Source organism: Colobus angolensis, unplaced genomic scaffold, assembly GCF_000951035.1.
Source record: "Colobus angolensis palliatus isolate OR3802 unplaced genomic scaffold, Cang.pa_1.0 Scaffold71, whole genome shotgun sequence".
NCBI lineage: Eukaryota > Metazoa > Chordata > Mammalia > Primates > Cercopithecidae > Colobus > Colobus angolensis.
This window is the reverse complement of record NW_012120821.1, coordinates 971157-998837: the sequence shown is the minus strand read 5'-3', so window position 1 is coordinate 998837 and position 27681 is coordinate 971157. Positions and strand designations below refer to the sequence as shown.

Here is a 27681-nt window from a genome sequence, read left to right as displayed (position 1 = left end):
GGCAACCCCTCCAGGCACGGACAGCAGCCACCCAAACCCTTGTTTGGTCTATGAGGCAATTTTTCTTTCTTTCTCAGAAGAGGCTGATGTGAGTTGGACTTTACAGGCACCTTGCCCACAACCTCTGCCCTCCCCTACATCTCAAAACAGTATTTCCTAGAACACTGTTTTCTGTGAGCTCAAAGTGCATAACAAGCTCGCAGACATCACACCCAAGACATCGAGCCAGCTTGTGATGTGAAGAAGCGCTCGGCCACAAGGCGCACGGGCGTGGCTGGCACTGGGCCGGAAGCCATGCTGCTCACTGACCCTCCGTGGGCAGGAAGTGCGGGCGCTGCTGGCCTGGGGAGCTCCACAGAGGAGCAATGGGGGGATCTGCAGTAGTTACAAAAGGCGGCTGCAGTTATTACCAGACACTTGAGGCAGTGATGGAGTAGAAAACTGAAATGATTTAAAGACAAAAGAAAAGACACATCTAGTATCCATTTTAATCTTGAGCCTATTTTTCAGAAAGGGCATCAAACTCCAGCCCCAAGCAGAAGGGTGGCCAAAGTGGCCAAGTTCTTTTTTAATCTGCGGCTCCTCCTGCTTTTGCCACAGACTTAGTTATCTATTGTTGGAAACAAATTATTCTGAGACCTAATGACTTAAAACGTTTATCTCACACTTTCTGTGGGCTGGGAGTTCTGGAAGTGTGTAGCTGGGTGCCCGTGGCTCCAGATCTCTCAGGGAGTTGCAGTCAAGCTGGGCCCAACCAGAGCTGGAGAATACACTTCTAAGCGGATTCCATGGTGCCTCAGTTCCTCGTGATGGGGATTCTCTACGGGCTGCCTGAGAGTGCTCCCAACAAGGCAGCCGGTGATGCAGGAGGCAGAAAGCCCGAGATCGCAGGAATGGGAGCCGCAGCCTCTGTAACCTGGTCTCAGAGGTGATGTTCCATCACCTTTACCATATTCTAACCACGAGAAGTGAGGTACTAGGTCCAATTCATACTCGAGGAGGAGGACTGCATAAGGGCCTGAATATCTGGAGGGAGATATTATCGGGCCATCTTAGAGGCTGCCTACCACAGCTACCCTCCTTATCTTCATATTTATAATAGTAATAATGGAAGGTGTGGACCTAACAAAGTTGGTCTGAGAATCAGATACAAAAAGGAGTAAGATAGGACTCTGAAAAGAGAGGCCCAAGAAAGGCGGTGTGACCAAAATGTCCTTACCTTACTCACAGATCCAGTTATGGAGATGAACCCAGAAACCTGCCTTTTAACAGCACCCAAGGCATGCTTCAGGCACACCAACTTAGAAACCACTCTTCCTACTAAGTTGTAAATAAAGAAAGGCAGAGAAATTAGGCAAACAGGGGAGCTAAGAGGTGAACTTTTTAAGCCCCCAGCTGTTCTCCCTTGCCCTGTGCTTTAAATAACTCTCCTAGGCTGGATCTGTTCTCAGGGCAACTGTGAGTTGATGGAAATGCTGGCAATACCAAGTACATTTCACAAACTGAATCTCACTGGGGCAGTGCCCTGAAATCCCACTCCAAATCTCCCATCAGTATGATCAATATCCCACGCTCCACAATTACTTTCTCCTACCATATAGCAACTTTTGAAGCCAGACTTCTATGACAATACTTAAAACAACAAACGTTTTTGGCAAATGACCCTAACAAACACATAAACTTTTTTTTAAATTTTTTTTAAAGAGACAGGGTCTCACTTTGTCACCCAGATTGGAGTGGAGTGGTGCGGTCACAGCTTACTGCAACCTCAAACTCCTTGGCTTAAGCAATCTTCTTGGCTGGACCTTTTTTTTTTTGATTAACAGTAATACATCTTGAGGCATCACGTAGCTGTCTCCTTGTCAACAGTAAACACTCATTGTTTTACCCAGCAGAAAATGTAGCCACATTCAGCTGCAATTGACAGTAGACAACAGGTGATTCTTATCATCAAATCAAATTAACAGAAGCTGGAGAGTGAGCTTTCATCAAAGCCATGCCAGAGAGAATAATCCTCAAAACACCCCACCAATAGGTAGTCCCTTATTTAATCCCTTGGGCAATCAAATCCTTGTCTCAGCCCTCACAATTATTTATTTTATATATAACCGAATCCTTCCTGCTGTAATTTACAGCATTTTCTTTAGTTCTGACCTTGACGGAAATAAAGAGCAGATGCTCACACAGCTTTTAACATTTAAAGATTCTTAAGTCACTGTTGAGCTTGTCCTGCCAGTGGGGGTGGCAGGGGACACAGGTTGCTGCTTTTTCGCTTTTTCTGCTTTGCTCTACTTGGCCTATATTTCTGTTAACAGGAGCCTTGTTCTTATCTGCGTGAATGGAAGACTACGAGTTATTTTCAGGTCAGCACAACTGGAATAATCTGGTCTATTTTTTTTTTTTTTTTTTTACAAAATCCACAAACAATTGTTGGCTCCTGTGAGGGGATTTGGCTTAAATAGATGACATTTAAAAATTACAATCCATTTTTCCTTAATGCCACCTAAAAGTCAGAAATGTAAAAACTTGACTTTTTTTAGCTGGCCTTTGATTGCTTTAATCTGATATGACTGAGCTTTGTTGAAGCTTGGTTCCATCATCATCTAGTATTAAAATCAAAGACAGTATTTTCCTTCCTTATCTGCAAAATAAGGCCCTCTGAGTCTTAGAGATAAATTAACAAGTATTTCCAAAACTGCACATGGGACTGAATAGTCTTCCAAAGCAACTCCCAAAATAAAGTTCTTTTTTTTTTGAGACGGAGTTTCGCTCTATCACGGGGGCTGGAGTGCAGTGGCTGGATCTCAGCTCACTGCAAGCTCCGCCTCCCGGGTTTACGCCATTCTCCTGCCTCAGCCTCCAGAGTAGCTGGGACTACAGGCGCCCGCCACCTCGCCCGGCTAGTTTTTTGTATTTTTTAGTAGAGACGGGGTTTCACCGCGTTAGCCAGGATGGTCTCAATCTCCTGACCTCGTGATCCACCCGTCTCGGCCTCCCAAAGTGCAAAATAAAGTTCTTAAAGCACCTCTTAGGTTTATCGTTTCTTTACATTTTGTTGCAAGGTGGCCAAAAAGGGAGTCGCCTGGGCTAAAGTTCTAGTTCTGGATTTTGTCCAGCATTTGTGGATCACGGTTGGCAGATTTATATGTATACAAATATACACATACACATACACACACTCCCTTTGAGAGCTTATTTATGTATATAAATTTATATATGTGTGTACGTATGTGTGTGTGTATATATTTATTTATATATATATATATATTTCAGGCAAAAGGAAGAGTGCTTAAATCCCAAGTCTGGCAAGTCTCATACTTGGCCAGGTGTGGTGGCTCACACCTGTAATCCCAGCACTTTGAGAGGCTGAGGCAAATCATTTGAGGTCAGGAGTTTGAGACCAGCCTGGCCAACATGGTGAAACCCTGTCTCTACTAAAAATAGAAAAATTAGCCAGGCATGGTGGCATGCACCTGTAGTCCCAGCTACTCGGGAGGCTGAGGCAGAACTGCTTGAACCTAGGAGGTCGAACTTACAGTGAGCTGAGATCACGCCATTGCACTCCAGCCTGGGTGACAGAGCAAGACTCTGTCTCAGAAAAAAAAAGTCTCATGCTTAAATCCTGAGTCTGACAACCATGTGAGCTTTTGGTGAGATTTAAACTTTCAAAGGCACTATTTTCTTATTGGCTACATAAGAATAACAATTTTCACCTTGCCAGTTTGTAGTGAAGCTTTCAGATAACGAATATAAAGGAACTGGCATAGACTATGGCCCATGGTAGGTGCTCAATAAATACCTTTATAAACAAACATATTGCAATTCTGATACAATGGCTGCCTTCTTATTTAGAAGACTATTCTGCTTGTTTTTCTTTTTATTCTAATTTCTTTGGATTTATAAGCATCCCCACGGCTCTTTCAAACCAAGGATCTTCACAGATAACAGCATCTAGGGAATCTTTCTCTGTTCTCCTGAAACTAGCACTTATTTTTAACGGTGGTCTTATATTCTATAAAAATATTAAAATAACATCTTCATATGTAATATATATGAGGGAAAGAGACATTTAAGCCAGTGTTCACACTCGACCATGTTCACACTCTTAACCATGTGGAGACTCATGACTTTGACTCTTATTTTGGTCTTTACTCAGGCTCTGACTGCAGGTAAGAATCAGTTTTGCCTAAATTTCAATTGGGGAAAGGTCCTCGATAACGGATGTCTACACAAAATTGTGAATAAATACTCCTGTGAAAATAAGGGTAAGTCTATATGTTTACATGATAAAGCAGATAATTTCAGAGTATAAACACAGTTGTGTTTTGACCTCTCTTCCTTTTGCCTTAAATATATCTATTTGTGTCTGTGTGTGTATTTATATAAAGTTGCCAACTGTGATCCACCACTGCTGGAGCAAATCTAGAACTAGAATTTGGTCTCCTGGCCTTCAGCCCAAAGTTCATTACAGTCTCATTCTAAAAACAAGTACTTCACACTGATTGCATTTCTACACACACATATGTAGATTCCTGGACATTCTTTTTGTTTTTCTTTCACTTATGTTCTCAATGCTGAACCTTTATTAGAATTACATCACCACCGTGGTTCTTTAAATAAGAAACAAAACTCTGTCACAACATCTGAGAAAATTATCTTTTAATGTTCCCAAGCTCTGTGCCTTAGAAAAAAAACATCCTCTGCTGTTCAAGAAGAATAGGCCCAGAACAAGCCCCGAAAATAAACTGACAAAGCCCATCTTACTCACAGGAGGAAAGGATCATGGCAGCCCCTTCTGCAGGGAGCACACAACAGTCTTCGGTTCTTCTGCGGTGCTCCACTCACAAAAACACACCTTTCAACTGAAATCATAGTTCGCTCAAGATGTTTCTCACGGGCAGAGTTAACCCCACCTATTTTCCTGTTCTGAAAACCTCAGAAGAGTATAAATGACAACCAATGGCCTATATAAGAAAGCTCAGTAATCTCCATCCCAATCTCTGAGGGTGTCTGCTATTAGTCTCTCATCCCCAAAGGTGTGGGTGACTCGCAAACATCATTTTCAAGAAATCACAAAATTTTGGTAAAAGGCACCTTTAAAATCATCAAGTCAAACTGCCCTCTCTGGACTGGGAAGGAAATGGAGGCACAGACAGAATAAGGGACTTGCCCAAGGCCACACTGTGAGTGGCAGAAACAATTAGATTCTAGGCTCTGGAATATTGAGTTTAGAATGTTCCATCCTCCCACTCAGCAGATAATTTATTTGGGGGAAGTCAATCTAGTAATAACCCTAAAATGTGATTGGGGGATGGCTGAGAAATATAAAAACACCAACAATACAAAACACACTTGGGAGTTTCATTTCATCCCACTGGAAAGCATAACTATGTGTTAATTAATTAACAGAACAACTTTTTTTTTTTTAACATAAATTAACCATTTATTATAGGCCAGTGATGTCTCAAAGAGTAGAGGAGCATCTACTGGTCTTTCAACTCCTTCAGTCTTCTGATGGCGGACTTTATTGTGACAGCGGAAGTGGTATTTATTGTATGCCCAGGCACCGCCGGCCACTGTCTTCATGCAGGAACCACAGTGCCGGATCCCCACAGCTCGTCTCTTCATCTTGGTTCTGCCACAGAAAGAGCAAGTGTACTTGGCGTGCTGGCTGATTTCAATTTTCTTCACCATTTTCCAGAGGGAGGTCCCATAGCGGGTCCCGTATTTACCGACGATCCCAACTTTTTTGGTACGTTTGGTCATGTCGCCGCGAACCAGGTCCGAGCCCAGAGAGCAACAGAACAACTTTAATGAAGACACAGCATATTCCCATTGCCCTTCCAATCTCCTGTTTAGATTAAGGTCTCCTTAGCATTCTGGGTGATGACTGTTATTTTTACTTCCCCTTCTGCCTTAAGTTATGCTTTCATATAAAAGCTTTTTTTTTTTTAAGTCTTAGTGAAAAATATTTAAAGATTTTTGAAGGAAATGTTCACAAATGTTGCCAGGAAAACATATCTTGTTTTCCCATAAAAAGCATACATTGACCATTAGGGCAGGGACTCTTATCTTCTCCTCACTCTCTTTCATACCACCTAGTACTTCCCATAGCTCCTCAAGGTGAAAAAGGACGTATGGGATGGGAGGAGGGAAGGAGGGAAGGTCAGGAAGGAAGGAGAAAAGGCTGATAGTGATAGTAAGGTAGAGTGTGCCAGGACCGACTCCTTGAATAAGCTACAAGTCAGTTAAAAGTTGTGCATGGTTAGCAACCAAAATGCCCATTAGTGATAGGCTGGATAAAGAAAATGTGGTACATATGCACCATGGAATACTATGCAGCCATACAGAATGAAATCATGTCCTTTGCAGGGACATGGATGGAGCTGGAAGCCGTTATCCTCAGCAAAGTAATGCAGGAACAGAAAACCAAACACCACATGTTCTCACTTATAAGTGGGAGCTGAACCATGAGAACACATGGACACAGGGAGGGGAACAACACACACTGGGGCCTCTTGGGGGAGGGCAGATGAGGGGAGAGCATCAGGAAAAATAGCTAATGCATGCCAGGCTAATATCAGGAAATATATCAGGCTAATATCAGGAAAAATAACTAATGCATACCTAGGTGATGAGTTGATAGGTGCAGCAAACCACCATGGCACACGTTTACCTACGTAACAAACCTGCACATCCTACACATGTACCCTGGAACTTCAAAAAAAGTTGTGCATGTTTTTGTCATGGGGGTGTGGTTAAATAGGTAGACGAGAAGGAATGTGGCAGATTGTGATAAGGCTCAGAATAAGCAGTTTACTTTCTTCCATTATAAAGGGCACAGGAAAAGAATAAACACAGCCTTCAGTGGATGGACTGCCTGCTGCACAGACTCTAGACTGGCCAGGATGAAATGAAATGGTTCTCCAGGGTCAGAGTGAAGGTGCTGCCCAGCACAGCCAGTCTGTGTGTTCACCCAATGCTTCAGAGCAGACCATCGCAGCCTCCAGAGCAGACGGAACTCCTGAAGGGAAGGCACTGTGTCTTCCTCAGCTAGTTACCCCACCAATAGCAAGAATAACGTGTTGGGCAATAAAGAGTCTCTCGGTGACTGATACAGTTTCTTTTCGTTGGCACTCACGTAACCAAGATAATTTCTTTTCCTTGGTGCTCACGAGGAAAAAAGGTAGGCCCTAACTCCATTGATGTCTTAGTAGAGCTTCTAAGGGTGAGAAATCCACACACAGAGTCTTGACAGCAGGGTCTCCTGTGAGGTACAACAGTCCCACCCTTCCAGGAACCCAAGTCCAACCAGGCCTCCTGAAAAACGCACAGGAGGCAGCTCAAAACACCATGCTCGCTGTTTCTCTCGGTAGCTTCCTGGATCCTCCACAACTCGGGGTGCTTCCGGGTCCTGTGTGAGGTGGGGGCAAACTTTGTTGTGAACGTCACCTGATCCTTCTGCCCCAGAGCCCAGCACTTCCAATTATAGTGCCTGTGCCCCAGGGAATATTCTTAAGGTTAGAGGTAGATTACCTAGTTTAATTTTCCATCTGATTCTGATTAGCTGCGGCCACCATGGGCAGGATTACATAGGCCAAATGCACGTGGTTAAGTTGGACAGGCATCCCCAGACACATTTACCTGAGTGAGGAGGGGGTGTTACTCATAGAAGAGTCTAGACTTTCCTCTCTTCAGGTATATTTGATGTTCAGGGGGAAACGAATTAACAGCTATAAGGCACAGTCTCTAGTCCTAAGAAGGTGAGCTCATATACTACAGGATTAAAAGTTTCAATTAAAAGACAACTCGTGTTTCTTATAAATATATAACTTTATATATTACATACATTTACAATATACACAGCATACAAATATTGTTCATGTAATACTAAGAGCAGTCTTGAAAACTGAGATGTTTTCAAAACAAAAGATGGGTACTTATTTAGGTGGGTTCCTGATTTATCTAGAACCCAATTGTAGACAATGTCTCAGGCCCAAATTTCTGTAGAAGTCAAAGCGAAAAAGAAGGGTTGCTGGGTCATGACTCTAATACCCAAATACCCTGGCCTTCAACTGCCATCAGCTAACATGGTCCCATGTGTGCACCCCTAAATGGCCAAACCCTGGGGCTATACACAGAGCCTGGTAAACAACTGTCACTCAAGTGCCTGAGGAATGAATAGAAATGAGTGATTTTAATCACCATTTCTAAGGCAACAGAGTGTTTCTAAGTGGAAACACTGGGAGATTCCGTCTAGAAGCAAATTCTTTATGTGTTTCCACTTTACAAGTAAAATCATCTACATGTCCAAGTGCTCAATAAATTAAAAGCCACAAAGTGCCCATCCTTCCTTGCGCTTTGGAATCTGGGAGCCACTGGTTACATCACTTATCTTCCAAAAGTTTCTTCACATTCAACTAGTTCATCTATTGTGCGCAGCAGATCTTCAAAAGAAGGCCTTCCCTCTGGTTTCTGCAATTAAAAGTCAAAGAGAAGCTGTAGGTTCCAGAATCCATTCCAAAAAACCTCTCACTGCTCCGACTCCTAACAGCATATTACAGAGAGGCTTCACTGCTTTGGGACTGGGACATACAGGCATCTTCAAAGGGGTCTTGTCTCTACCCTAATCTACCCTGCATGTACTGCTGCTAGGCTAACCTTTCTAAGACACTGCTTTCATGTCTTTCTTCAAGAGACATGCCTGTGAAATCAAGTCCTGCAAATTTATAGGACCCTCTATAATCTGCCACTCCCCCACCCTCTTGTCACCCAATTTTATTCCCCACAAAATCCCTCACATGGGCTGTCTGTTAAACAGGGCCACTATCTCCACTGTTGTGCACAAACAGCATGTTTATAACCACCTCCTTACCTTTGCTCAAGCTGTTCTCTCTCCCTTTAGCACCACTTCCTGCCCAGAATGTCTATGCCCATCCCAATCAACTCTTGGGGAGGCAGTACAGCCAGTGGTTGAGACCCTGGACTTTGGAGTCAGACAGGCCTATACTGCTCTGTAGTTAAGTGACCCCAGGCAAGCAGCAACCTCATGACCCTTAATCTTCTCATCTACAGAGTGGCACAGTCAAAGTATCTCCACTTCAAAGTGTTGTTTTGAGAACTAAATCCAAAACACTAAGTATAGTGCTTGGTACATAATACATGTGAGCTAATGTTACTGTCTTTCAGAAGTCATTTGGTATCTAACTTCTTTTAGGAGGCGACATTTCAATACTTCCAAAGACCTCGGAAAGTTGAGGTTTAGAGAAAGAAACCAACTCTGGTATAAAAATAGTATTTCAACTCTACAAGTGACCCAGTGAAAAAAGAGCTACTTCTCCAGGCGTATTCCCCAAGTCCATAGCTCAGGCAACTATGGAAGGAGTCCCACTTGAGAGTGAGGAAGTAGCCTGAATGTATTGAGGTAGTTATTAGCATTTTCCACATCTTTACAACTTCTTCCCGTTATTCAGAATTTGAGTTGAGAGGGTTGGCTTCCTACCTAGAGCTTGAAATCACTATAAAGCATGCACCACCTCACTAGGCTATAAAGACTGCATGTTATCTATTTACCAAGCCCAATCCCTAAGAGATTCAAAAAGAAAGCACACAAAAAACCTATACCTCCTGCCAACATCTCAGCATCACTTCATATACATAGTTGGATGCCAACTTTGGCTGGTAGAGTCGGTGGCCTCGAGTAACCATGGTTACCACTTCATAATTGGTATATTTTTCAAAGGGCATTCTGCCTTCTGTGAATACTTCCCACATTAAAACACCTGGAAAAGAATAAGGATTACCAAATGGATGTATCCACTTCCTTCTCAGGGCGGACGGACATGAGGAAATATGGACCATGGATCTTACCAAATGACCAGACATCTGATTTGCTGCTGAAGCGGCTGTAATTAAACACTTCAGGTGGACACCACTTCACAGGAAACTTAGCACCAGAAGAACTTGTATACTGATCATCCAGAACATACCTAGAGTAAGACACACCATGGGTTTACACCTCTGAAGAACAATCTGCATTTTCTACTTGTTCTTTCATTTTTTTCCCCTTGCAATCAAAAACACAGTTGACTAAAGTCCAACAAGCATCCGGTTGAAGCTAAATGTTCACCTCAGTGGCCACACTTGGTGATTTCCAACTTCCTCTCAGCTCAATTTAAGTGCATGAGATGGATGCATCACCACATTACCATCTGCACTTTGATTTTTCTGTTTTTCTTTCTTTTTATAAGGCAATAGAGACAAGGTATCATAAAATAGTTTGCAAGCTTTTCTTTGTAAGCAATTCTGTTCTTTAAATAAAATTTTACCCACAGGCCCCTTATGTAAAAAATCTAAAGCAGAACTGCTCCAGAGGAAGTGGTATAAAGCATCTAGAAACACACATGCTTTCAGCCCTCACAATTCCACAGAGCACAATTTAAAACTACAGCATATGAAAACAGCAAATGCAAAAAAAAAAAAAAAAAAACACACAACACAAAATATGCCACATGTGAACAGTGGAGTATGCATTTATACATAACATCCCCACATACATACATGCACTCAAAACAATACTATATAACTTTTTTATGCGAACATACTATGTCCTTCTGGAAGAACATACAAAAACTGGTAACAGTGGCTAACTTTGGGGGAGAATCCTTGATTAGGGTTGGTAGATGAAAAGACTTCAGCCCTTTCCGTAAGGTGGGCAGCACATATTTACAAAAGGAATGTATTTCTGTATTATGTGTGAATATACCATTAATTTCTAAAAGCTTCTATGAGAAAATTTTCAAAGAATTGCACAAACGTCCTTTGCTCTGTAGACAAAGATGGTGACTCAGCACAAAGCCAGCTGCTGGCTGGCAGACAGTGCCACTATGGGCTGGATCAAACTGTCAGCCAGGGTAGTGTGACTTTAGGGTATAAAGAGTGTTTATGAGTGGTTGATACAAAAGTGCAGATTTTCTGAAAGCCTAACATATGAAGATTGAACATATGAAAGTGGCCGACAGCCTGCCAAATATATAGTATCTTTATATAAAAGTAAATAAAGAGCACTGGTTAATTAATATCCTAAGAGTTGGAAGTTCTGGTCCCATTTCTGACAGTAACAGTTTTCTAATCTCCCTGGGCCTGAGTTTCCTTAGGAGTTAAACTTGGCCCTACACGGCCTGGTCCTTGCCTGCATTTATAAGCATTCCTGGCGCTGCCCGTTGGCCAGCTACCCTGGCGCTTTTTCCATTCCTTGAGCAGGCCAGACGTGTCCCAGACTTCAAGCTTTTTCACTTTTTCTTCCTACCTGAAATATTTTATCCTTTTATTTTCACCTACACTGGCTACTTCCTACCTTCTTCTCTCTAGACAAATCTCCCTATCTCAAAGAGGTCGTCCTGAACATCAGATCGAGTAGCCACCCTCACTCTTGCCCTGCATCGTCACTCGGCACCACCCCAAATTATCTCTATTACAGGGATCAGTCAACTTTTCTGTAAAGGGCCAGATAACACATATTTCAGATCTGGCAGGCTATACAGTCCCCAAGACAGCTACTCAACTCTGCATCTGTAGCGGGAAAGCAGTCACAGGTAACACCTAAATGAATGAGTGAGGCTATGTCTCAGTCGCACTATTTTTATGGACAGTGACACTGGAGTTTCAGATTTTTTTTACATGTCATAATATTCTTTTCATTTTTGCATCCATTTAAAAATGTGAAACCCAAATGAAGTGTGGGTCAGACTGACAGCCACAGTTTACCAGTATCGACCCTGCTCAATTATGTAACTTTATCAGGTCTTCTGATTCACCTTCTTCCTGAATGTAAGCTGTGTGCGGGCAAGGACTTGTAGGTCTTATTCTCTAATATGGTTCAGCCTATCATTATGCCTGGCACACAGCAGGCACCTGATTTTTTATGGGTGGATGTATGGATGAATGAATGGACAGACAGAGGAAGAAGCGACAAAAAATAAACTAAATACCTTTTAAAGGTATTTTATAATATTATTAAATTATAAAAATTAAGAGAAGAAAAACACTGCAGACATGGACATACTAAGAACCTCACCACCAAATATGTTTTTGTGAAAACAGAAGATTCTAGAAATCAAATCCACACCAGGAAACATAGTATATTTAACAGGCTATACTACCACCTAGTGGAGAGAACTACTAACATCACAATACATACTTATTTTAATCTGAGAACCAGTTAACAAGATTTCCTTTCTGCTTCATCATTGCAATTATTCCCACACTTATTAATTCCACCAAAAAAATGAAAACATCACCTAAAACCACATATACTTGGACATACCTGGCCATTCCAAAATCAGATACTTTTACAACTCCCGTCTCACTTACTAGACAATTTCTGGCAGCCTGGAAAACAACATTATGATGGTATATTAGTTTAAAAATTCTACCATTTAAGTAGGAAAATATAAGTTCTGTTCATATTAAATTTAGTGTAACGTAGTCAACATTTGCAGAGGTGGAAATGTCCTTTAATAAGTTGTTTTTACCCCTATGGAAGTATTTCCATTGTGTATTTGAAAAAATGAATAGAAAGGCAGGTCAGAAAGTCATATTTGCAATAAGGCATTATTGTATAATCTTTACCAATTGTCTTTTTTTTTTTTTTTCTTTTTTTGAGACAGGGTCTGCCTCTGTCACCCAGGCTGGAGTGCAGTGGTGCAATCTTGGCTCACTGCAACCTCCGCCTCCCAGGTTCAAGTGATTCTTCTGCCCCAGCCTCCAGAATAGCTGGGATTACAGGCACCTATCACCACACCCAACTAATTATTGTATTTTTAGTAGAGACGGGGTTTTACCATTGTGACCAGGCTAGTCTTGAACTCCTGCCCTCATCCACCTGCCTCGGCCTCCCCCAGTGTTAGGATTATAGGTGTGAGCCACCACACCGGCCAACTGTCATTCTTAAACAAGGGCTAATAGAAGGGTCAACTCACTTTTCTCCCTCCCAGACCTGCTCTTATTAAACTATCCAATTTTCTTACTGACAATGAGAACATCTCTTGAAGTCCTTAATCCGGTTCTTACTGGGTGAGCTTAATAATACACAATCATCAAAATGAACCATCACAATGATGGGTGACCAATCTCTTACCCAATATTTCTGCTCAGTGATTGGTCATCTCATCCCAGTCAAAGAACAGGCTGGGTGCAGTGGCTCACGCCTGTAATCCCAACATTTTGGGAGGCTGAGGCGGGTGGAAAACTTGAGGTTGGGAGTTTGAGACCAGCCTGGCCAACATGACAAAACCCCGTCTCTACTAAAAATACAAAAAAATTTGCCAAGTGTAGTGGCACACAACTGTAGCCCCAGCTACCTGGGACTGGAGGTAGAATTGCTTGAACCTGGGAGGCGGAGGTTGCAATGAGCAGGGATCACACCACTGCACTCCAGCCTGGGCGACAGAGCAAGACTCGGTCTCCAAAAGAATAGCTATGTGTGAATACAGTTTGTTTTTTCATTTATGTTCCCAGTATATTATAACATGATGTACAAAATTGGTCAAATACAATTGTGGATTATTTAATTTATATTTTCTTGCACATTCTTCAAGGTTACAAGGTTCAAGAAAATAGCTTGATAGAAAGACATGGTATTTCTCAGAAGGAAGACATGATGATTTTTTTTTGAGACCGAGTCTCGTTCTGTCACCAGGCTAGAGTCCAGTGGTGCCATCTCAGCTCACTGCAACATCCGCCTCCCGGGTTCAAGTGATTCTTCTGCCTCAGCCTCCCAAGTAGCCAGGACTATAGGCGGCCACCACTATGCCAGGCTGTTTTTTGTATTTTTAGTAGAGACAGGGTTTCATCATGTTCACCAGGATGGCCTTGATCTCTTCACCTCGTGATCTGCCCGCCTCGGCCTCCCAAAGTGCTGGGATTATAGGCGTGAGCCACCACACCAGGCCAATAATATTTTAATACCATAACCCATAGACCAAGATGTGTTTTTCTTCCTGACTGTTCATAATTCTATTTTCTCTATGTGGCAATTGCACTTATATGAGGTTCCCTCTTGCTGAGTGCATTTTAAGAGTCTCATAGGCCGGGTGCGGTGGTTCATGCCTGTAATCCCAGCACTTTGGGAGGCCGAGGCAGGCGGATCACGAGGTCAGCAGATCGAGACCATCCTGGCTAACATGGTGAAACCCCATCTCTGCTAAAAATACAAAAAAAAATTAGCTGGGCATGGCGGCAGGTGCCTGTAGTCCCAGCTACTAGGGAGGCTGAGTCAGGAGAATGGCGTGAACCCGGGAGGCAGAGCTTGCAGTGAGCCGAGATCGCACCACTGCACTCCAACCTGGGCGAGTGAGACTCCGTCTCAAAAAAAAAAAAAAGTCTGTTATAAAATGAGAGTTAATACCCATTCCCTGGACTGCCTACGAAACTGCAGTCCTATGAAAACGCTTCACTGCCTACGGACTGCATCTTCCTACGAAAACACTTCACAACTCCACAATGCCTGTGCTGGATGGTCAACAGGATTCTTTACCAAGGAGACAAGAGCATCTGAAGTTTCCCATAAGGGGTGACACAAACCTACCATAGTAATACCAATATCACAGGCACAGAAATATGAGAATCGTTTTTGCCAAAATATCATCTGTCTGGAAGGTGTAATCTGCCACACCCACGTAGATATTCAGTTTTTATCAGTTTTGTAAGGACAAAACAGACGAAGGTTCTTAGTTCACGAGTTTCAATTGACAGAGATATTCTTCGTCATCCCTGACATAATGATAACAATAACTGATGTTATCTATAGCATGTCTATTTTACAAAGCCCTTTGCCCCAGTCAAATAATGTGATCTTTAAAACAGTCTTGGAAGCCAAACAACATTATAACCCACAATTTACAGACACTGAAACTGAATCTAAGATAAGGTAAGTATCCCAAAACACACCTAGGAAATCAAGTGTTCCATCTCCAAATCTTCAACTCTCTAATATGCTTTAATTCTAGAGAGCATAGCATAGTAATTAAGTAGGGACCCTAGAAACAAGCTGCCCAGGTTCAAATCCTGGCTCTACAATTCACTTGCCCATTGGTAAGTTATTTTATCCTATTTGCACCTCAGTTTCCTCATCTGTAAAAAGGGAATAATAAGAAAATCTACTTCCCAGAATTATGATTAAACGAGTTTATTTGTAAAACACTTATCAGAACAATGTCTGTCTAAGGTGACTGCTAACTTTAAAAAATGTTTTGCTAAGGCTGGGTGCAGAGGCTCACACCTGTAATCCTAGCACTTGGGAGGCTGAGGCAGGCAGATCGCTTGAGCAGATCGCTTGAGTTTGAGACCAGTCTGAGCAACACAGCGAAACCCCATCTCTACAAAAATTAGCCAGGCATGGTGGCACATGCCTATAGTCTCAGCTACTTGGGGGCTGAGGCAGGAGGATCTCTTGAACCCGGGAGGTTGAGGCTGCAGTGAGCCAAGATTACACCACTGCATTTCAGCCTGGAAGACAAAGTGAGACCCTGTCTCAAAGAAAAAGAAAACCCTGTCTTAAAGTTTTTCTGCTTTCTAAAAGAAATGTATCCATGCTTTATCACTAGAAAGCTAAAACTAAAATACGGGAGGAAGTCCCAAATGAAAATTATACTCTTCTTGGTGAAAGAATTATTTTCTTTCAGGGGACAGACAGTGCTACCGATATGCTGAAAACAAGCATTTTCAGCTGATTATTTTCAGGGGACAGACACTGCTGCTAATATGCTGAAAGCATTTGTAAAGAACAGGTAGAGAAGAAAAACAGAAGGAAAAGAAGAATGGAGGAGAGAGTGAGAACAGGTGAGAAGGGAAAAACTGTTTCCATCACAATAATTTAGAACTGGGAACAGATTTCTTTTACTGGTATTTTGAGAAGTTAACATGAACCTCCATATTTTCCCAGTGATTTGAGAGATTTTTTTAAAAATCCAAAGGATTTCTCTTATAGTTTCTGTTTATAGTGTATGAGGTGGAAAAGAACTTGGGATCTACTTAGAAAGTCAAGGCCAACCGCAACTTCCCTATTTATCACAGTAGGCAAGCCATTTCACTTCCCTGAAGCTAATTTTCTCATCTGTACAAGAGTGATGGTAAGAGAATCCACTGTGAGTAGCTATCTCATGGGATTCTTATGGAGATCAAAAAATTAAAACATGGAAACTTGCTTGGAGATATTAACTAGGTAAATCATTAGATTGAATAAAGATCTTTCCTTTAAAATTACAGGGCAAGTTAAATTTACTAACTTTAAAAATAACGGTGAAAGATTGTTAAGAACAAACATTGGCTATTAATACATCATTGCACATTTGCTGAGCCATTGTTACAAAGGAATTCAGCCAATGAGTGGGAATGTGGGCGGCTAGGGTTACCAGATCTCTGTGGATGAAGCTGTTTCTCTCCAGATACTCCATCCCTTCACACACATCCTGACACATGCTCAGCAGCACGTCTCTACTGAAATGACCTTGTCTCTGTCGGAGGAAATTCAGAAGGCAGCCCCTTTCCATGAACTCGGTAACAATGTATATTGGTTTCTGCTGGGTGCATACACCATAAAGCTGCACTAACTTCGGGTGTGTCAGTTTCCTGGAAAGGAAGACATACATATATATAGTTACTACAGGAAAAGAAACTACCAAGTTTTTGGTGAGGGGCCACTTTTTAATACAAAAAGGTGAGCCAGAAAGATGATCGCCACTTACATCATCACTTTAGCTTCTTCTATAAAGTCCTCCTCGCACATGGCACCTTCCCGAATAGCTTTGATTGCGACTTTGTACTGGGCTCGCCATTTGCCAAGCCTCACCACTCCAAACAGTCCACTTCCCAATTCCCTCATAAAGGTCAGTTCTGAAGGGTTAATCTCCCACTTCTCTGCATGACAGAAGGGGAAAATGTTCATATTTAAAAAGGAAAATGTAGCATGAATCAGAGAGGGGAAGAAGAACCTATAACCAAGATCAGATCAACCTCAGAATTACAGGATAACACTGTAATAATTCCTGGTAAAACACAAAAGAGACTTGAAACCTGCATCTGAACTGCCAAAGGTGGGGAGGATGAATCCCTTCTAACCAATGTGAAATGAAGAAGGCAAGACAATTCTGCACAAGCATTAATAATAATAATAATTATTATTATTATTATTATCATATAGCCTGAAAGTTAAAGGTACTTTTGTCAAACAAACACTTCCTTCTTTACCACTCTTCCTTCTCAGGTTTTTTTTTTTCTTTTTCAATTCCATCAAGTTGGAAATAATGTAATCTGCTGTTTTAAAGGCTTTTGTCAGAAGTGACAAAGACAACTAAGTTGGAAGCTTTCTTTCTTACCTCCATCCTTACTCACGTTCTTGTAACCAATAAAGCTGGTGAGAACCAGGAAGAGCTTTGATTTATTTTAGATGTTAACATGGTAATGCTTATTTTTTTACTGACAGAAAGTTTTCTATGGAATTATGAATAATGATGAAAACATAATACCTAGGCTGCTATGGTCTTAAGTATAATTCTCTAAAAACTCATACTACAAACTTATGAAAACAGTTCCAGTATGTGAAATAGTATACATCCAAATTTATCTTATGACAATGGATTCTTTTCAAGGAAAATCAGCTCATGCAACCACAAAATAAGAGTTACCATAGCTGAATCCTGCAGTGGTGGGTGCATTCTTCCCTTTCACACTAACTGGGTACCGAAGCCGGGTGACAAGTCCTAATAATCAAAGAAAGTGTTGCAGTCAAACTCATTCATAATCATTCTGCTTGGTCACATGCTACAGGAAACTCACTTATAAAATTCATCATTTATTCATTTACTGCTCATCCTCTGTGTGTACATACAGCACTGTACTATATGCTTTTATTCATTCAACAAACATTTTCTTTTAAATACTACAGTGTTTAACAGGCACCATGCTAGCTTTCTCTTTTTCCAAATATTTTAAAGGATGTTAAAAGGTTTCTAACAGTTATTTCATGTTCTTTTCCAATATGAGAGCTGAACTATGAAAGGGAATTATATTAGCCTGCTAAAAATGAAAGTTATTCACCTGACAGAGTTCAGTATTAGCAATCTTAGCATAAAAATCGGGCTCTAAGATAGCCACAATTCGGAATACCAACTACTGGAAATCAGTGTGGATCTTTTAACCCAAGTTGCATACAGCACTAAATAAGAAACAGGAGGTGTCTCTTCCATAAACACCCATAGCACTCTGTATTTCCTCTACTACAAGATATCTCAAAGCAATTTAAAATCATCATGTACTTCTCTGTCTCCCCGCAAGTGGTAGGGTCTCGGAAAATCAGGATCAGTGACTATACCTAGTCCACCACAGTCTCCCCAAAGTCTGGCTCTGTTTTTGGCATGCAGTAGGCACTTGATACATGTTTGTTGAATGAATTGAGATGACAGTTAAGATGAAAACTTATACAGGAATACAGAAGAAAAAATTAGGGAGCAAAAACACCAAAAAAGAAAACAACAGAATGAGATATAAATTGATATGAAATCAGTTCCTCAAATGTTAAACACAAAGTTACCATATGACGCAGCATACCTATAACTAGGTAAATACCCAAAAGAAATGAAAACTTATTTCCACGCAAAAACTGGTGTACAGCTGTTTACAGAAGCATTATTCATAAGAGAACTAATGTGGAAACAACCCAAATGTCCATCAACTGATGAATAATAAACAAAATCCACACAACGAATTATTATTTGTATACCTGGCCACAAACCAATTTCTAACAATGTGTTCAGGAAGTCCATCACAGCAATAAACATTAATGGCAATTTACATTGTCTAGAATTCCTAGTGATATTGTCAGCAAATTTTTTCCTTAACCTCATTTTAGCTACAGTTTGTACATATCTAGGCTGTGTCTTGGCTTCCATAAGTAGATGAAGCACGACTTTCTAACACAACAGGTGGATGGTAAGATAATCCCCCTATATTTGGAGATAGAGGGGTTGATCCCGTCTCAACATTTAGCATTATTATACTAAATTTGAAACTGTTATTTTACTTAAGAGTTAAATGTAGACTTGTATGCTGACCTGAGAACCTAAGCATTCCACAAATGTTGTGTTAGGCTCTGGGTTGTGACTCAATAATAAGTAGAAGTTATTGTGCAATTGCTATGTGTCAAGCCCTGTTCGTTTTGTTTATATTATCTGATTATTTCAGTAAACTTGTGATGTATGTTTTTAAAAAAGGGAATGGAATGCATCTACATACTACAACATGACAACGTCAAAAACAGTTATGTTAAGTCAGTGAAGCTAGTCACGGAAGACCACATATTCTGTAATTCCATTTATATGAAATGTCCAGAATAGGCAAATCTATAAGGGAGAAAGAAAGTAGCTTAATGGTTGCCTGGGGCTGGGCTGGTGAAGGGGGGATGGGGTGGCAATTATTTGATACAAAACTTCTTCTTGGGATGATGACAATGTTCTTTAAAAAAAAATTTAGATTATGCTGATAGTTGGCACAACTCTGTAAATACGCTAAAAACCACTGAATTGTATACTTTAAATGGGTGAGCTTTATAGTATATAAATTTTATCTAAATAACCATTATTATTACCTGAAAAAAGGTAAACAGTCACAAAATAACAGGCTTTGCAAAGGGTGCCTTCAATAAAATTTCGAAATTTTTCATAAGTTGGGTGAAGCACTTGGCTATCCCTGCCCAGTTACATTTTTAAAGTCAAAGGCTGGAAATCTTTCTATATAATCCTGTGGAACTTTAATTTTCATAAATGTGGTTTCTGTTATTTTTTGGTATTCAGTTTGTTCCCACTCTGGTGGTAGTGTACCAGAGATTCAAGAAGATGGTTAACTTGTAGGATATGATTAGTCTCTGGAAACCTACAGCATAGGACTGAATCCTGGAATATCTGGAATCTTCTGTGACTATTCTGAAATAGACATATCTTGGACTTTAGTATCAAGGACATATATACCACATAAATGTGAACTTTTTTTAACTTTTAAGTTCAGGGTTATAAGTGCAAGTTTGTTACATGGGCAAACTTGTGTCATGGGGGTTTGCCGTACAGATTATTTCATTACCCAGGTATTAAGCCTAGTACCCATAAGTTGTTTTTCCTGATCCTCTCCATCCTCCCAACCTCTACCCTACAAAAGACTCCAGTGTGTGTTGTTCCCCTCTATGTGACCATGTATTCTTATTGTTTAGCTTCCACTTATAAGAGAGACCATGCAGTATTTGGTTTTCTGTTCCTGTGTTAGTTTGCTAAGGATAATGGCCTCCAGCTCCATCCATATCCCTGCAAAGGATATGATCCCATTCTTCTTTTATGGCTTCACAGATTCCGTGGTGTATGTGTACCAGATTTTCTTCATCCTGTCTATCACTGATGGACATTTAGGTTGATTCCATGTCTTTGCTATTCTGAACAGTGCTGCAATGAACACCCACATGCATGTGTCTTTATAATAGAATGATTTATATTCCTTTGGGTACATACCCAGTAATGGGACTGCTGGGTTGAATGGTGTTTCTGTCTTACTGTCTTCCACAATGGCGGAACTAATTTACACTCCCACCAACAGTGTATAAATGTAATGTGAACATTTGCTATATACCACTGGAATAACTCATGTCCTAAGGTCAAGACAGAGCTTTTAATAAAGCTTGATATTATTTCTAATTATTCTTTGTATATATCATTCCTTTAATATGCAGTAATTTTAAATCAACCACATTCTACAATGAACTAATCACAGTATCTGATCATTTTAATCACTACCTTATATTTGAAGTAGGTTTTCACAGCTCACTTACCTGCTGCATTGTGCTTATGATATTCAATAATCTCAGGAATGGAGCCAAAAGCATGTTTTTCAGCTAGGTAATACTTCTTTGGAGATGTTGTTGTTTCCTTTATATGATAATGCCTGAAACCCGATGAACCTTCTCTAGAACAAAAATCAAAATGTGTCAGAACCAAGTTGAAATAATAAAACTTCATTCTTAAGGTGTTTTCTACAAGGGCAACCACAGCGTCTATCCATATGATTCCCTCTATTCCTGGCACGAATTTTACTTTCCCCATGTTCTTCTTAGCTTCATCTTCTGTATTAGCATGTCAAAGTTTTTAAAGTACTCACTGAAAACATACATGGCCCTTTGCATGAGATTCTGAAAGAGAACATTTATGAATTTCACTTAACAACAGTTGGAAGTCTTAAAATAGCTATTAGCAGCTACTGCTTTTTGTTCCTGCTGTTGCATAAACTTACAAATGTATAGAATACTTAAATCGCCAATAGCGAATAAATTACACTTTTAAACATTCAACTTTAGGTACCTTTCTAGAGCAGAGATCTTCTCTAGTCCTCTCTTGCTAAAAATGCTTTCAAGATGACTCCTGTTGCTCTTAGGGTAAAGCTCAGACTCATTGACATTGACATGAACTTGCCTCTGCTTCAACTCTCAGGCTTCTCTCTCCTCCCTTCACTCTGCTCCCATTCTACCACACAGCTACAACATACTTTTCAGTGACTTGAACTCACCACATCCTCTCTCCCCTCTAGGTCTAGGCAATTTCCTGGTCAGAAACACTCCGTCTCCTCCCTCTGAGTTTTTCCTGCTTACCTCTCAGGTCTCAGCCTGGACGTCATTTGAGAGAGCGTTCATGACTAACTCAAGATGTGCCTAGGCTGTTTACCATCCCCCACCCCCAAACCCACCACACACACACATTACCCTCCCACATGGCACTTACTACCATCACTGTCTGTTACTGGACTGTAGCATCTACTAACCTACCAGTGGGCAGGGTCTCTGCATCCTTTGCTCATGATTTTATCCTTAGTGACCAGCACCATTCACTATAAATGTTTGTTGAATGTTACTAAAGTTATTATAGCCATACTCAACAAATATATATGAAAAACTATAGTGAAAATTACTGAAAATATAAATACAAAAAACAGTATATACACTTCAGAAATCAAGTTCAGGTTTTCTTTTTAATGGTGAAATGCTGCATTTTTTTATGAAAATTAGGAATCCATATAAACTACATAGGAAGTTCATGCAAAAACTCAAAATTATATATAAAAAAAAGAAAAGGTAGGTTTACTCACCCTCCAAACTTGGTATAAAGGGAGACTGTGTACAAGCCTGGTTGACTGGAATCCCTTACCATAAAACCACCTTCTTTATCCTAAAATCCAAGTTCAGAAAAAAATTGTTTTATTCCAATTACTAATAGCATCGCCTTGGAGAATACTGAAGAATCTAATATTATAATTTTATGATTATTATTCTTTCCCAGAAAATCTGCTTTGAAGAAGCACAACTTACCAATAGGGCCCCTTGGTTTCTCCCACCCACATGACTTTGCACTTCAAATTACTGCACTAGGAGAGTAGTTAAAGAAATCACACTTAATTCCCCACAATCACAAATCCTCACAAATGGTGAGACATTTCAATCAAATAATCTCTCAGTGCCCTTCCAGAACTGAGAGACAAGATTTTGCAATTCCTGTAAGGCCTGGACATGTAGGAAAACTGTCATGGAAAAATATATTTCTTCATGATTGAGTTTCATTTCATACAGTTTTCGTATTTGTTATAAGCTTTGATTCTTGACTCAGTATGATTTTCAATCCACACTGAATTTTCCTATAAATGTCTCAGTGCTTTTTATAAGAATGAATTTAAAAATTCTTAATTCTCTAGAAGTTGAAGTTAAATATCAGTCTTTTTTTTTTTTTTTTTTTTTGAGACAGAGTCTTGCACTGTTGCCCCAGCTGGCTGGAGTGCAGTGGCACGATCTCGGCTCACCACAACCTCCACCTCCCGGGTTCAAGGAATTCTCCTGTCTCAGCCTCCCGAGTAGCTGGGACTACAGGCGTGCACCACCATGTCTAGCTAATTTTTGTATTTTTAGTAGAGATAGGGTTTTGCCATGTTGGCTAGCTTGGTTTTGAACTTCTGACCTCCAGTGATCCACCCTCCTTGATCTCTGAAAGTGCTGGGATTACAGGCGTGAGCCAACATACCCAGCCAAATATCAGCCTTTACGAAAGGCGAGATGGAGGCACAAGTAACTCAAGCAGAGAAAATCAACAGTTGGAAACAATGCTAGAAGACTAAAGGTCAAATCTTTCTCAGGTTCCAAGTTGAAAAGCAAGAAATAGACCCTACGAACCTCAAATGCCTCTCTGTCCAGTAGTACTACCATCAATCTCTAGTATTTAAATTGCTTTAAGATGAAAAGTGTGTCCTTTATTAGTTGAAAAATAAAACAAATTGTACTCTTCTTCATAGGAAAAACAATGGAATTAAATAAGGCCCCACAAAAATACCTGATAACAATTAGGGATAATAATTGTAATAATCAGTCAGTAAAAAGTATAACAGAGGCTGGGCACGGTGGCTCATGCCTGCAATCCCAGCACCTTGGGAGGCTGAGGCAGGCAGAACAGTTGAGGTCGGGAGTTTAAGACCAGCCTGGCCAACATGGCAAAACCCCATCTCTACTAAAAACACCCCATCTTTACTAAAAATTAGCCAGGCATGGTGGTGCATGCCTGTAATCTCAGCTACTTGGGAGGCTGAGGCAGGAGAATCGCTTGAACCCAGGAGACAGAGGCTGCAGTAAGCCAAGATCACACCACTACACTCTGGGAGACAGAGAGAGAGAGAAACTGTCTTAAATAATATAAATAAATAAATAAATAAATAAACACACTTATTTATTGAAAATTTATTCTGTTCTAATGTTCTAGCATATCAATTTATTTAATCATCAAAACAGTCCTATTACATAGGTACTATTGTTATCCCCACATTACTTTGTAGGTAAGGAAATGACAAACAGAAAGACTGACTGAGTAATTTGCACCAGGTCACACAGCTAGTAAGCAGCAGAGGCAGGATCTGGTCCCCAGGCTGCCATTTAGCTACTCACTCTGCTACATCTGCCTCTCACTGTGGGGTCTCCAGAGAGGCATGGAAGAATCCTGTGGGCATGGTTACGTGTAGTTAGAATTAACCAAAGTCACCTACTATTGTTTTTTTAACATCAACTACAAAAACAAGCACTCAACAAAATCTTGATGCATGACACTAAGCAGAAGGTAAAATGAGAAAACATGAGTTTAAAAGACTGGGAACAATAGCTAAATAGAAAACTAGATCAGAAATGCAGAGAATTGTAGAGATCATCTTCTAGTCCAACTCCTTCTCTTACAGATGCGAAAAGTAGGCTAGAAAAGTCACAGGTAGACCCAGGTCCCATTACTCAGCACAGGGTAGTCCCCTCTATACATTTTACCCTTTCATTTTATTTCTTTTTAAAGGTATAGCAATTTCAGCACATTTATTTCTAAATAGAATTAAACATCTATTAATGCTTTATTTATAAAAGACATTATGAAATATCAATGTAAATTATTTTAAAATAACTAACTTCGAGCCAAAAAAAACAAACAAACAAACAAATACTTAAGTACTAAAAGTCAAGGCAGCAAATGATCAATCAGGAAGAAAGCATTAGAGTATGCTTGCCCCTCATGCTAAGGAAAGTGAAAGTGTAACAACTGCAGCAAAATGAGGATGGGCCACTACAGGAGACTCTCCCTGCAGAACTCAGACACTGCAAAGACCTTTAACCAACTACTGGCTGGTCCTAGAACAGTAGTGTTTGCTACTAATTGATAACAAACAGTTGCAGATTTCTTTTTTCCTTCTCTACTCCCATCGCTTCACTTGATTAGGCTTTAATCCATTTATGCCTAGTGTTCCATTATTGGAACACTAAGCTTGTGGGCGTTATTTACATCCTACGGCTCAAAGTCATCAAAGGTCTGATTTTTCACACACAAAATATTTGCAGCCTCCAGCATAAATGAGTTAAAATAAAAAGCCACAACTACCTAGGGAACCCCTGGCTGCTTGGATGGTCTAACTGCGGGACACAGTGGGTGATGACATTTCCCTAGCCAGGAATGAAGCAGAAAAAAATAAGTGACATTACTACCCACCCAGCCCTGCAGCAATGCCTTCATAATGCAAGGCATACATACACAAGGGAATTGTAGCCTTATGGCCTGGATCATTCTGGCTGTGACAGAGGTTTGGCCTAATGAAGAAAATTTACCAGGAGGGGCAACCTCGTGGTGGTTAGTGGAAAGTCCCAGGGGCTTCTCTAAAAATTAAGAATGAGGTAAGCCATCTATGTTCAGGTTTTCGTGGGACTTGATAAAGCAATTTTTAGTTCCAGGATGAAAAATAAATTGCTACAGGATATGCTGTGCTAACAAAAGGAAAATGAAAACTATCTGAAAGGTGGCAATGACAATTCTTTATGAAAGCTATAAGTTTTCCTCCTGTGTGCCTGTATGCCTATATGTCTATATGTGTTATGTGTTTGTGACATTTCTATGTGACCTAAGAAAACATCTGGTAAATGAAATTAGTTTTTAAATTGTTGGTAAAATAAAATAGAAACATCTTCAGAATTTAATTCAGACATTTTGCCTAGATCTACTAGTCAGACAGGTTTAGGTTGTCTCTGCCTCAGGTCATAAAACTGCTGCTTCTGTGACGTTTTTGACACTTGTTTGACTTGTATGTGAGCTTAATTAAAATTAATCACTTCCTAGATATTTTACTGGAAATTAGAACTACTAAGAGTTACAATAGTAGTTAGTGTATATAATTAAAACTACTAGATGTAAGAGAAACAATTCTATATACAGAGTGTATAAAGAAAGTAAGATGAATTTTTGGTGAAGAAGGCTACATAAAAGATAGAATATAGCTTTTGCTTAAGAAAAAGTCATTTTTTCTAGTTCACAGGTTATTTAAAGGTTGTTTCAAAATGAAGGAAAAAATGATATAGATAAAACTAAATGGGTAGAAAGAGAATGAAGAAAAAGAAAGGAAAGTCACGGAACTTGTCCCAGCAGGGAGGAAATCTTTAGATGGTTATTAAAAAATCAAATGAATAAAATGGAAATTTATGGGGTTAAAACAAAGGTCTTAATACAATACTACTGAAGGTTGTGTGGACCAAAAGGAGCCCCTGCTGGTTCCGCAACATTAAAGAGCCCAAAATTACTTTGCTATATCCCCAGTCTGCAGAAACGTAAAAAGCTAAAAGACAGAGATTATAATGATAAGGCTGACCAAAAATTGTTTCAGGGCAAAACTGAAGCAGGTTAATCAAGATAAAAACTGACAAAAGGGTCAGGGTCCCTTGGCTCAATTCCCTGCTGGGAACCTAAAGCCTTCTGCACAACAGAGGGTAAAATGTTCTGGAGGTAGAGAAAAGAAGTTCCTAGGACTAAAACATAAAAACATAAGGGTTTATAAGACTATGAAAGTTGCAATGTTTGAACAGGTTTTATGTAAAGTAGCTGTGTCTCCTTTATCTAAATGTTTTATGGGAATGAACATTGTACTTGACTGGGGAATGTTTCTTCTACTGTAAAATAGAGGGCATGTAAACCTGCCCTTCAAGCAATATTAATTGGACATGATAAATGGGAGTCAGTATGACTGTCCAAGCTCATAGTATAGAGAAAGTTGGAATGCTGGTAGGGACAAATTTTCTACTTGATAGTCTTTTGTTGAGTGTTACTAGGTCTTATGGCAAAAGCCAGTTAGCACCTCCCAGTGACAACTACTGGCACTCTGGACTAGAGAACTTCTACTAGAGGGGCATTTACTGCCTTGCTATGGATGCTAACTATAGCTACATCTACGACTGAAGAAAATAAAATGCTCTCGACACCTGAAATATCCATGCTGTCTCAGGTGATGTCAGAGGAACACTCTAATGGAGATAGCAGTATCTAAAAGAGTTCCATCATAAAATGGAAATGGTTGATACAGGATCACACTATCTGGTGGGTACAAGGAGGAGACACTCATGAGCAGGGAGCCTCTCTAACCCAAAGACTGACTCTGGAACTGTGTGAGTAGCTGCTGGATTCTACAGTGCCCAATAAACAGCTCTCAACTGACCAAGCAAGAGTTGCTTGGTTTGTGGATGGCGGTTCCAAGGTGAATGGACAACAACCTGTGTGGAAGGCTGCTCCTCTGAAGAAGAGTCAAGAAACTGTGTTTTTGTGTGTTCTGAACTATTTAAAGCTTACAGCAATTAAGTAAAGTATACTTTTGAGAGCCAAACTGAAGCATTAACCTCTACCTGATTTCTCCAAAATTTGCGAGTTATTTTTGAGTATTCTTATTTTGTGGCAATATAGTTACTTGCATAATAAGTTCAATAAGCTATGTTTTCTTTTGTAATAGGACACACTGGGGAAACCACTGCTATAATAACCACACTGGTTATTTTACCAAGGCTTTGGGCATATGAAATTGTAAGGGCCAGTTTCAAGGGGTAGCAAGTAGGAAAACAGCCTGTCACATGGCAAGAGTGATGTAACCTTGAAGTGAAACCACAGTGATGACCAGTGCTTGATCCCCACTTACCAAGGTGTTCTGCAGCAAGGTGTTTAAACAATGCTTTCATAAAGATGCTTATCTAACCTCACCAGTGGTCACATGTGCTGGTAAGAAAGGCTGAAGACATGTCCAGCTGCACGTTTTACCCTAAAAGTTTGCTATATAAAG

General features: G+C 40.3%; 2 protein-coding genes and 1 pseudogene across 3 annotated transcripts in view; all 3 read right to left on the bottom strand.

The window, feature by feature from the left end:
* The window catches only part of TXK (TXK tyrosine kinase), a 67529-nt gene extending 62659 nt beyond the window's left edge, over positions 1–4870 (bottom strand). The window contains exon 1 of the mRNA XM_011927316.1: positions 4769–4870. Within this exon, the coding sequence (XP_011782706.1) occupies positions 4769–4784 (16 nt within the window). The 5' untranslated portion in view covers positions 4785–4870. The remainder of the gene's footprint in view (positions 1–4768) is intronic.
* Positions 4871–5430: 560 nt separating this feature from the next.
* LOC105501390 lies at positions 5431–5777 on the bottom strand (annotated as a pseudogene). The gene has a single exon (XR_001000185.1). The product of XR_001000185.1 is annotated as a putative 60S ribosomal protein L37a (transcript).
* Positions 5778–8360: 2583 nt separating this feature from the next.
* The window catches only part of TEC (tec protein tyrosine kinase), a 139152-nt gene continuing 119831 nt past the window's right edge, over positions 8361–27681 (bottom strand). Inside the window, exons 10-18 of the mRNA XM_011927314.1 lie at positions 22174–22253; positions 20867–21000; positions 17685–17759; positions 16746–16917; positions 16413–16629; positions 12326–12390; positions 9871–9989; positions 9625–9782; positions 8361–8475 (exon numbers count right to left, since the gene is read on the bottom strand). Of these exons, the coding sequence (XP_011782704.1) occupies positions 8392–8475; positions 9625–9782; positions 9871–9989; positions 12326–12390; positions 16413–16629; positions 16746–16917; positions 17685–17759; positions 20867–21000; positions 22174–22253 (1104 nt within the window). The 3' untranslated portion in view covers positions 8361–8391. The remainder of the gene's footprint in view (positions 8476–9624; positions 9783–9870; positions 9990–12325; positions 12391–16412; positions 16630–16745; positions 16918–17684; positions 17760–20866; positions 21001–22173; positions 22254–27681) is intronic.